This window comes from Brachionichthys hirsutus, chromosome 9 (assembly GCF_040956055.1).
Source record: "Brachionichthys hirsutus isolate HB-005 chromosome 9, CSIRO-AGI_Bhir_v1, whole genome shotgun sequence".
NCBI lineage: Eukaryota > Metazoa > Chordata > Actinopteri > Lophiiformes > Brachionichthyidae > Brachionichthys > Brachionichthys hirsutus.
The window spans coordinates 14,584,448-14,595,056 of NC_090905.1; the positions used below are offsets into that span (position 1 = coordinate 14,584,448).

General features: G+C 56.8%; 2 protein-coding genes across 2 annotated transcripts; one reads left to right on the forward strand and one right to left on the reverse strand.

Annotated features, from left to right (window-relative positions):
• Positions 1-179: 179 nt before the first annotated feature.
• Positions 180-1,502, reverse strand: LOC137899575 (interferon-induced protein with tetratricopeptide repeats 2-like). Its single transcript, XM_068743612.1, has one exon. The coding sequence runs from the start codon at positions 1,500-1,502 to the stop codon at positions 180-182; it is 1,323 nt and encodes a 440-aa protein (XP_068599713.1).
• Positions 1,503-2,787: 1,285 nt separating this feature from the next.
• Positions 2,788-10,178, forward strand: pomgnt1 (protein O-linked mannose N-acetylglucosaminyltransferase 1 (beta 1,2-)). The gene is made up of 21 exons (XM_068743292.1): positions 2,788-2,907; positions 3,621-3,723; positions 3,873-3,988; positions 4,087-4,152; positions 4,467-4,580; positions 5,750-5,867; positions 5,959-6,057; positions 6,128-6,255; positions 6,352-6,422; positions 6,991-7,066; positions 7,179-7,262; positions 7,331-7,372; positions 7,450-7,508; positions 7,890-7,962; positions 8,409-8,537; positions 8,599-8,724; positions 8,817-8,881; positions 8,977-9,021; positions 9,147-9,282; positions 9,357-9,466; positions 10,097-10,178. Exons 1-21 carry the CDS (start codon positions 2,788-2,790, stop codon positions 10,176-10,178), a joined length of 1,962 nt encoding a protein of 653 aa, XP_068599393.1.
• The last annotated feature ends 431 nt before the right edge of the window (positions 10,179-10,609 follow it).

Below are 10,609 nucleotides of genomic sequence, written 5' to 3' on the forward strand. Positions count from 1 at the left end.
CCAATGAAAACAGGAGGCTGAGACACAGGAAGTAAACAGCAAGACAGGTAGGCGTACAGAACCAGGCCGTAGCGGGTCCAGATTCTGGCTCCACATGAGGGTGGAACGTCATGGGTTGTTCGTATTTGGGTATTATTAGGACCCTACAAAACCACACCTGTACCCGGATCCACCTGGGATTAGTCTCCGGACCGGGCCTCAGACGGATCCCCGGCCCGGCCTTTCACTTCTCCCAGGAACGCTGCTATCTTCGGACACATCTGGTTCCGGTTTCTGTCCTTGATCCTTTCCAGGGTTCTGACGCTGTCGTCCCTGTAGATGGAGCGGCGAGGAATCTCTGCTGCCCTCATGTGGTATTCTATGGAAGCGTAGCTGTCCTTCCGGATGAAGTGCACGTACTTGGCGTAGTAGTTGTAGAGCATCTGCGTCCCGTCCGGATCCAGACCGCTCTCCATCAGACCCGCGTATATCCGGTCGGCTTCCGCCGGCCGGTCGGACTCCCCGTATATGTTTGCTAGATCTATTTTGATCTTCAGCGCAGACTGCGGGTAAAGACCCTCCAGGTCCCGGTGCAGCCCGACGGCTCTGATGATCATGCTGCGCTCCAGGGGATTGTCCCGATCCAGAAAGATCTTCATCTTGTAGCAGGTCGCAGCGCAGCGCTTCAGGTAACGCTCTCCCGGGTGCCTTTCCAGAAGCTCCTCGGCTAAATCGATGGCCTCGTCCAGAGACAGGTGCGCCCTGTAGAGCCGCAGTAACGGCTTGATGCCGCTGTAGCTGCTCGGGGGCGTTCTCAGGACCCTGGTGGCCAGCTTGCGCGCTGCGTCCTGCGAGCGTTCTCCTCTTTTGGCGCAGGCCTCCAGGAAGACGGCGGCGAGGTACAGGTTGTCTGGATCCCGTTCTTTGGCCAGACGCATTTTCTCCCAGAGCTCGGCCCCCAGCTCGCCGCCGCCGGACGGAACCACGCTGAGTAACGCTAAGACCAGGCTGCTGTTCCACTCCGCCCGCCCCGGCTGCATCCCGGTGGCTCTCCGGAAGCAGTCCGCAGCCTGCAGCTTCTGCTCTCGGCCGAACTTCATCAGGGTCCAGGCTTTTTCGGCGTAGACCTCTGGATGGAGCTCGTCCTCACACGGAGACGGGTACTCATCCAGCAGGGCGTCGGCCTTTGACAGGTAAGCCCGACTCGCTGCCCCTTCTCCCAGGTGGTGGTGCAGCCAAGCCAGGTTGCCGTAGTTCACCACCAACCAGGGACCTTCTTCCGATACGGTGTTCCTCATCTGGCGAAAGGCCTCTGCTGCCCTGCAGAAGAGAAGCCGGGCTTTATCGGTGAAGCCCAGCCGGTGTTGGACGAAGCCCTGCAGGTTGTAGATGTGACCCAGCCAGCTGTAGCCGCCCTCTGGGCCGATGTCTTCCAGCTTGTCCCCGAGACTGAGCAGTTTGGACCTGCCGGAGACCAGATCCCAGGTGAAGTGGCACTGCAGCGCCTCCAGTCTGTCCTCCATTGTTGTGTGAGCAGCACTGATGGAGAATAAAAAGTACAATCATGTGAGTATAAGCTCATGTTCTAGGCCAGGTACCGCGGGAGGTACCCCAAGAGATAACCACGGTACTGGTTCTGAAACTACACCCGGTACTGAAACTGTACTGTACCAGTGCAGTGTACTGTACTGTACTAGTGCAGTGTACTGTACTGTACTTGTACTGCCGTGTCAGTAAGAGGACGTGATGAAACAGAATCGTGCTAACATGCTAACACTCACCTCGTCATAGAGCTTCCCGCCGTCTTCCTTTCTGAAGCTCGTTTCACGGCAGCAGTAAACCTACTCATGTTTAACGGACCTTTGGACTCTGGACTTCCTGCCACCTGTCTGTCCTCGACCAGTGAGCCATGACACAGATCGAGTCTCGATTGGGAACAGGGATTGGATCTCTATTAAACATGCTTTAGTTCTTCTGTTCTAAGACACAAAGAAGTGATGAGTGGACATAAACCAACAAAGTATGTGACGTCATTGTGATGATCTCATTCCAATGGCGTCACATGACAGACAATTATTTAACAACAGACCTCCACAGTTGGTGAACTCTTCTGTGGCAGCCACCACTTTGTCATTGTGGCTCATGGAGAATGTTATAAAGTGTTGATTTTATGATAGCTTTGTTATTTTTACTCTTCTATCTATCTCTGGATGTATGAGTGAATGTTTGCTGCCAGGGACTGAATGCTATTGTAATTTCGTTGTACAACGTATAATGACAATAAAATGGTTATATTCTTTCTATTCTATAAAATAAATGTTATTACTAAATTAAAATGTGACGTTGACTGTAGTTTAGTAATAACATCTTTATTTTATTGATTTGTTAATTGTCGTCCTGCTGGCGTCAGCAGAGCGCGGAACAGCACGGAAGACCACCGAAGAAGAAGCTGCTTGGTGACGTAGTTAGTGTGCGACAGAAACAAGAAGCTGCTTGGTGACGTAGTTAGTGTGCGACAGAAACAAGAAGAAGCTGCTTGGTGACGTAGTTAGTGTGCGACAGAAACAAGAGGACGCTGCTTGGTGACGTAGTTAGTGTGCGACAGAAACAAGAAGACGCTGCTTGGTGACGTAGTTAGTGTGCGACAGAAACAGCGCTGTGTTTTTCTTCCTGCGGGATTAAACCATTCACGTTAATCTCGACACCAGGTACTCGCGTTTCTCAGAAGTAATCCGTTACTTCTTCACCGGGTCTCCTCGATGATGTGACGGACCGCGGTTCTGGTTCTGGTGGAGGACAGACGGAGGGATGGAGACCTGGACCCCCAACCCCCGGGCCAAGCCGTTCGTCCCCCGCCAGCAGAGGAGCTGCTACCTCACCTGGAAGTACCGACTGAGCAACAGGCGGGCCGTCCGCCGCTGCTGTCAGGTGAGCAGAACCTCCCGGTACCGTCTCTTCTTCAGTTCTGGTTCTGAGAGGAAATGTCTTCAAGTCCGAGTCCAGTTGGGTTCCGTCAACACTGAGACCTACCAGAACCCGGCTGGCTCGGGTCTTCATGTATGGTTGAACCACTGGTCCGCTTACATTCCCTGTTTCCTAGCCGGGCCTCCCTTTGGGTTCTGTTTCCTAACCGGGCCTCCCTTTGGGTTCTGTTTCCTAACCGGGCCTCCCTTTGGGTTCTGTTTCCTAACCGGGCCTCCCTTTGGGTTCTGTTTCCTAACCGGGCCTCCCTTTGGGTTCTGTTTCCTAGCTGGGCCTCCCTTTGGGTTCTGTTTCCTAGCTGGGCCTCCCTTTGGGTTCTGTTTCCTAACCGGGCCTCCCTTTGGGTTCTGTTTCCTAACCGGGCCTCCCTTTGGGTTCTGTTTCCTAGCTGGGCCTCCCTTTGGGTTCTGTTCCCTAACCGGGCCTCCCTTTGGGTTCTGTTTCCTAACCGGGCCTGCCGTTGGGTTCTGTTCCCTAGCCGGGCCTGCCGTTGGGTTCTGTTCCCTAACCGGGCCTGCCGTTGGGTTCTGTTTCCTAACCGGGCCTGCCTTTGGGTTCTGTTTCCTAACCGGGCCTGCCGTTGGGTTCTGTTCCCTAGCCGGGCCTGCCGTTGGGTTCTGTTCCCTGACCGGGCCTGCCGTTGGGTTCTCCCCCTGCAGGCTGGAGCGGTTCTGTTCCTGCTCGTAACCGTCATCGTTAACGTCAAACTCATCTTGGACACCAGGCGAGCGGCTGACGAAGACGCAGCAGCTCAACAATACGGTGAGGAAGACGTGTGTCCGTCCCGGGTGTGACGGGCCGTCCCTCCGGGACGTCCGTCCCAGGTGTAACGACGGTCCGTCCCTCAGGGACGTCCGTCCCGGGTGCAACGGTCCGTCCCTCCGGGCTGACCTGTCCTCTGTCTCCTGTAGAGAACGCTGTCCCCAACGTGGAGACCCCCCGACGGGCGGCCATTGGACACAAGGTCCTGGACATCGAGGTGTACTCGAGCCGCTCTAAAGTCTACGTGGCGGTGGACGGCACCACTGTGAGTCGCTGCCCAGTGTTTGGTTCTGGGCCCGACCCGAACCCCTAAACCTGACCCTGAACCCGAACCCTGACCCCTGAATGTTCCTTTTGACTCAGGTGTTGGAGGACGACCTGCCGGAGCAGGGCCGGGGCGTCCACGTCATCGTCCTCAACCAGGCCACTGTAAGCATTTCCTGTCTGTCTCGTGGGGGGGGGGGGGGGAGGAAGACGAGCGAGCTCACCTTCCTCCAGTTTGTGTGTGAGCTCCTCAGAGCTTCAATTGTAGGAGGTTGTTGGTTCTTTTTTCTGCTTTTAATCCACCGTGTTTGTGTGTGCGTGCGTGTGCGCGTGTGCGTGTGCGTGTGTGCGTGTGTGTGCGTGTGTGCGTGTGTGCGTGTGCGTGTGCGTGTGTGTGCGTGTGTGTGTGCGTGTGTGCGTGTGCGTGTGCGTGTGTGTGCGTGCGTGTGCGTGTGTGCGTGTGCGTGTGTGCGTGTCAGGGTCATGTGATGGCTAAGAGGATATTTGACACGTACTCTCCTCATGAGGATGAAGCCATGATCCTCTTCGTCAACATGGTGTCCCGTGGGCGAGTGCTGATCTTCACCATCAAGGTGGGTCGCTGCTGGCGTTCGGGTTCTACGCATGTTCTACCCGTGTTTAGATCTATTCAGCACGTTCAGGTTCTACGCATGTTCTACCCGTGTTTAGATCTATTCAGTACGTTCAGGTTCTACGCATGTTCTACCCGTGTTTAGATCTATTCAGCGCGTGTTCAGGTTCTAAGCATGTTCTACCCGTGTTTAGATCTAGTCAGCGCGTGTTCAGGTTCTAAGCATGTTCTACCCGTGTTTAGATCTATTCAGCGCGTGTTCAGGTTCTACGCATGTTCTACCCGTGTTTAGATCTATTCAGTACGTTCAGGTTCTACGCATGTTCTACACGTGTTTAGATCTATTCAGTACGTTCAGGTTCTACGCATGTTCTACCCGTGTTTAGATCTATTCAGCGCGTGTTCAGGTTCTAAGCATGTTCTACCCGTGTTTAGATCTAGTCAGCGCGTTCAGGTTCTACGCATGTTCTACCCGTGTTTAGATCTATTCCGTTCGTGTTCAGGTTCTACGCATGTTCTACCCGTGTTTAGATCTATTCAGCACGTTCAGGTTCTACGCATGTTCTACCCGTGTTTAGATCTATTCAGTACGTTCAGGTTCTACGCATGTTCTACCCGTGTTTAGATCTATTCAGCGCGTGTTCAGGTTCTAAGCATGTTCTACCCGTGTTTAGATCTAGTCAGCGCGTGTTCAGGTTCTAAGCATGTTCTACCCGTGTTTAGATCTATTCAGCGCGTGTTCAGGTTCTACGCATGTTCTACCCGTGTTTAGATCTATTCAGTACGTTCAGGTTCTACGCATGTTCTACACGTGTTTAGATCTATTCAGTACGTTCAGGTTCTACGCATGTTCTACCCGTGTTTAGATCTATTCAGCGCGTGTTCAGGTTCTAAGCATGTTCTACCCGTGTTTAGATCTAGTCAGCGCGTTCAGGTTCTACGCATGTTCTACCCGTGTTTAGATCTATTCCGTTCGTGTTCAGGTTCTACGCATGTTCTACCCGTGTTTAGATCTATTCCGTTCGTGTTCAGGTTCTACGCATGTTCTACCCGTGTTTAGATCTATTCAGCACGTTCAGGTTCTACGCATGTTCTACCCGTGTTTAGATCTAGTCAGCGCGTGTCCGTGTTGCGTTCAGGTTCTGGTCCCGTGATATGTTCCTCCTTTAGGATGAGGGGACGTTCCACCTGAAGGACGCCGCTAAGAACCTGCTGAAGGGTCTGGGCAGTCAGGTGTCCTCCAGCCTCACCTGGAGGGACATGTGGACGCTGGTGGTAAAGAAGGGAGGTAAGGAACCGCATCTTTAACCTCCCCGTCCGTCAGGGGGTTCCTCTTGGCCACGCCCCGCCAGGTGATGCTTATTGGTTCCCGCCTCCAGGTCAGGTGTACGGAGAGAAGAGTTCTAAGTCTCCAGCACTGTCTACCTGGGGAGACCCGGTACTGCTGAAGACTGAGGTCCAGCTCACCGCCTCTGAAGGTAACACCTGGTTCTGATGGACACGGGGCCGGCGCCGGGCGGAGTTCTGGATGCGTTGGTGTGTCTGCAGAGGCGGAGTGTCGCTGGGCCGACGGCGAGCTCAACAGGAGGAGGAGGAGCTTCTGCAGCAAGGTGGAAGGATACGGGAGCATCTGCAGCTGCAAAGACCCGGCACCGATCGAGTTCAACGCCGAGCCCGTAAGAACCCGGAGGCGCCGTCAAACCCCCGAGTGGACCCGCGGGCCTTCTGACCCGCCGTGTCCCGCCGTGTCCCGCTGTGTCCTCCAGCTGCAGCTGCCCGTCAACAAGGTCTTCAATGTCCCCGTGGCCGTCATAGCCGGGAACCGGCCCAACTACCTCTACAGGTAACATCTCAGGCGGGTCGGGGGGTCGGTCAACGTGGTCCCGTCGCTTTACCTGGCACAGCAGGTAGCGCGGTGACCAGCTGAAAGAGGGGCGGAGACGCACGCCGGCCCTCCTCCTGGAGAGCTGGTTGGGTAAGGGGGTCGGGGTTATAGGTAAGGGGTTCAGGTTGGGTTTCAGGTTGGACCTTGTCTGAAGACGAATTGTTTGGTCTCCTTCCGGGATGCTGAGGTCGGGGGTTGGGGTTAGGGGTCGGGGGTTCCGGGTCGGGGGGGTCGGGGTTGGGGTTGGACCTATCCGTCTGAAGACCTTTGGTCTCCTTCCAGGATGCTGAGGTTGGGGTTGGGGTTGGGGTACCGGGTCGGGGGGGGTCGTGGTTCCGGGTCGGGGGTTGGGGTCGGGGTTGGGGTCGGACCTGTCCGTCTGAAGACCTTTGGTCTCCTTCCAGGATGCTGAGGTTGGGGTTGGGGTTGGGGTACCGGGTCGGGGGGGGTCGTGGTTCCGGGTCGGGGTTAGGGGTCGGGGTTGGGGTCGGACCTATCCGTCTGAAGACCTTTGGTCTCCTTCCAGGATGCTGAGGTCGCTGCTCTCCGCCTACGGCGTCAACCCTCAGATGATCACCGTCTTCATCGATGGATACTACGAGGTACTTTAGTCTCTGTGATGAAGAACGTCATCATCATCATCAGCGGTGATCGGCGTCCGTACCTGAGCCACGCCCGGTCCGTCCTAGCGGGTTCTGTCTGTCTTTGGTCCAGGAGCCCATGGACGTGGTGGAGCTGTTCGGGCTGAGGGGACTCCAACACACCCCCATCAGCATCAAGAACGCCCGCGTGTCTCAGGTAGACCGTGAGCCGGGCGGGCCGCCGGGGCCCGGTTCTGCAGTTTGACCCGGTCCGATCTGTTTCAGCACTACAAGGCCAGCCTCACCGCCACCTTCAACCTGCACCCGGTGAGTACCCGCGGTTCTGTCCGTCCCGGATCCCTGTGTGGACGTCTGACGGGGGTTCTGGTCTGGGTCTTCATCAGGACGCAGACTACGCCATCGTTCTGGAGGAAGACCTGGACGTGGCCATCGACTTCTTCAGGTAGACACCGGACCTTCAGCTCTGGGCCCAGACCGGTCCAGAACACCGGACCTTCAGCTCTGGGCCCGGACCGGTCCAGTCAGGGCTCGGATGTCGTCTGGGTCCAGGTTCTCCAGTAATGTGGGGCATTTACAGATCCAGTCTTCCACATCCTGACCTGGTTCTGGTGGGGATGGTTCTTGTGGACCTGGTTCTGGTGGACCTGGTTCTGGTGGGGCTGGTTCTGATGGAGCTGGTTCTGGTGGAGCTGGTTCTGATGGAGCTGGCTCTGGTGGGGATGGTTCTGGTGGACCTGGTTCTGGTGGGGATGGTTCTGGTGGGGATGGTTCTGGTGGACCTGGTTCTGGTGGACCTGGTTCTGATGGCGCTGTTGTTCTTTAGTTTCCTGAGTCAGACGATCCACCTGTTGGATGAAGACGAGAGTCTGTACTGCATCTCAGCCTGGAACGACTTGGTGAGTAACGAAGACTCCTCCTCCTCGTCATCCACCTCCACCTGTCCTCCGCCTGTCCTCTGCCTGTCCTCCGCCTGTCCTCCGCCTGTCCTCCGCCTGTCCTCTGCCTGTCCTCCGCCTGTCCTCCGCCTGTCCTCCGCCTGTCCTCCGCCTGTCCTCCGCCTGTCCTCCGCCTGTCCTCTGCCTGTCCTCTGCCTGTCCTCCACCTGTCCTCTGCCTGTCCTCTGCCTGTCCTCCACCTGTCCTCTGCCTGTCCTCCGCCTGTCCTCCACCTGTCCTCTGCCTGTCCTCTGCCTGTCCTCCGCCTGTCCTCCGCCTGTCCTCCGCCTGTCCTCCGCCTGTCTCTCCGTACTTGCCGCTGCTATCGGACCTGACCAGCAGGAGGGGCTGTGATCCAGTCCGGTCCCGGTGGGATCCGAACCCTTGTCCTGCTTGTTGTCCTCCAGGGCTACGAGCACACGGCCGAGGACCCGGCGCTGCTCTACCGGGTGGAGAGCATGCCGGGCCTGGGCTGGGTCCTGAAGAAGAAGCTCTACAAGGACGAGCTGGAGCCCAAGTGGCCGACGCCGGAGAAGGTAGGACGGGGGGACGGGGGGGGCGCCGAGCGGGACCGACCCGGTCTGTCCTGTGTTGCAGCTGTGGGACTGGGACATGTGGATGCGGATGCCGGAGCAGAGGCGGGGCCGCGAGTGCGTCGTCCCCGACGTGTCCCGGTCGTACCACTTCGGCATCATCGGCCTCAACATGAACGGATACTTCCATGTGAGACCTGAACCCGTGACCTGGGTCGGGACCCGGAACCTGTCCCCAGAACCAGCGGGTTCTGACGGGTTCCGTTGTGTCCCGTCTCGTAGGAGGTGTACTTCAAGAAGCACAAGTTGAACACCGTGCACAGCGTGCAGCTGAAGGGCGTCGACAGGTGAGTCGGCCGAGGTCACGCCGCCTGCTCTTCCGTTGGTTCTGACCCGGCTGGGGGGTCGGAACCAACACGAACGCGTCGTGTCCCTCGTTCAGCTTGAAGAAGGACTCGTACGAAGAGGAGATCCAGAAGCTGCTGAAGTGAGTCGGACCCGACTGCGACCAGCGAGGACAGCCGTCCTGTGGGAGTGACGCGTGCGTGTGCGTGTGTGCGTGTGTGTGTGTGTGTGTGTGTGTGTGTGTGTGTGTGCGCGTGCGTGCCTCAGGGGGGCGGACCTACTGGACCACACTAAGGACCCGTGTGAGGACTCGTTTGTGCCGGACACCGAGGGGAGGACATACATCATGTTCATCCAGATGGAGACGGAGACGGACACGTCCACCTGGACGGAGCTCGCCAAGGTGAGTGAGACCTGGGATGAGGCCCGCGTCGCCATGGAGACCGGGTTGTGTCTTTAAACCGGTCGTCTCCCCAGTGTCTTCACATCTGGGACCTGGATGTCCGAGGGAACCACAGAGGACTGTGGAGACTCTTCAGGAAGCGGAACCATGTCCTGGTGGTGGCCACGCCCATCTCACCTTACAGGTGAGTTCAGACATCTAAGCTGTTTCCTGATTAACATGAAGAAGAAGAAGCGTATTGATCCAATCAGAGCAAACCTGATCGGTCTGATCAGAAGCAGATCAATAATTACAGCCTGAGAAGCAGCGGCGTGCCGTGACCTTTCCTGTCTCTGTGTCCTCCTTTCTGTGTCCTCCTGTCTCCGTCTCCTCCTGTCTCTCTGTCCTCCTGTCTCTGTCTCCTCCTGCCTCTGTGTCCTCCTTTCTGTGTCCTCCTTTCTGTCTCCTCCTTTCTGCCTCCTCCTGCCTCCGTCTCCTCCTGTCTCTGTGTCCTCCTGCCTCTGTGTCCTTCTTTCTGTGTCCTCCTGCCTCTGTGTCCTCCTGTCTCCGTCTCCTCCTGTCTCTGTCTCCTCCTGCCTCTGTGTCCTCCTTTCTGTGTCCTCCTGCCTCCGTCTCCTCCTGTCTCCGTCTCCTCCTGTCTCTGTGTCCTCCTGCCTCCGTCTCCTCCTTTCTGTATCCTCCTGTCGCCGTGTCCTCCTTTCTGTGTCCTCCTGTCTCTGTCTCCTCCTGCCTCTGTGTCCTCCTTTCTGTCTCCTCCTTTCTGTCTCCTCCTTTCTGTGTCCTCCTGTCTCTGTGTCCTCCTGTCTGTCTCCAGTGGGAGGAAACCAGCCGGTGTCTCTCCCATTCATTTGGAGCCTCCCCCCAAAGAGGAGGGGCCAGCAGTGGAGCAGATGTGATGTCACAGACGCACCTGGACCAGGCCTACCTGTTCTCCGGTCGAGCCCGGCACCCCCAGCTGACTGTTCCAGAGGGATTCTGGGAGTTGAAGTCTTCTGACCAGCGTCTTTTTGATGAGCGTCCACCTGTTCCCCCTGAATAGGTCTGTGTTGCTATGACGACCAGATCACCTTCTGACTGACAGCAGCTGGGGTCTTCTGTTTCCATGACGACCAGAATGGCACCGAGGACACAAACGAGCTGACGCTGTGGTTTATTTGTTTGGCCTCGTTTTAATGATTTGTCTCTGATCAGGACGATCAGGACATTCCCCAGAACGATTGACTGATTGATCTGCGGGTTCTGGCTGGTATTGATCGGACCGGACTGCGTTCGACGCTACTTGCGTGTACACTGTGTGTAGCAACGGGCTCACGGTGGTGCTGGTTCT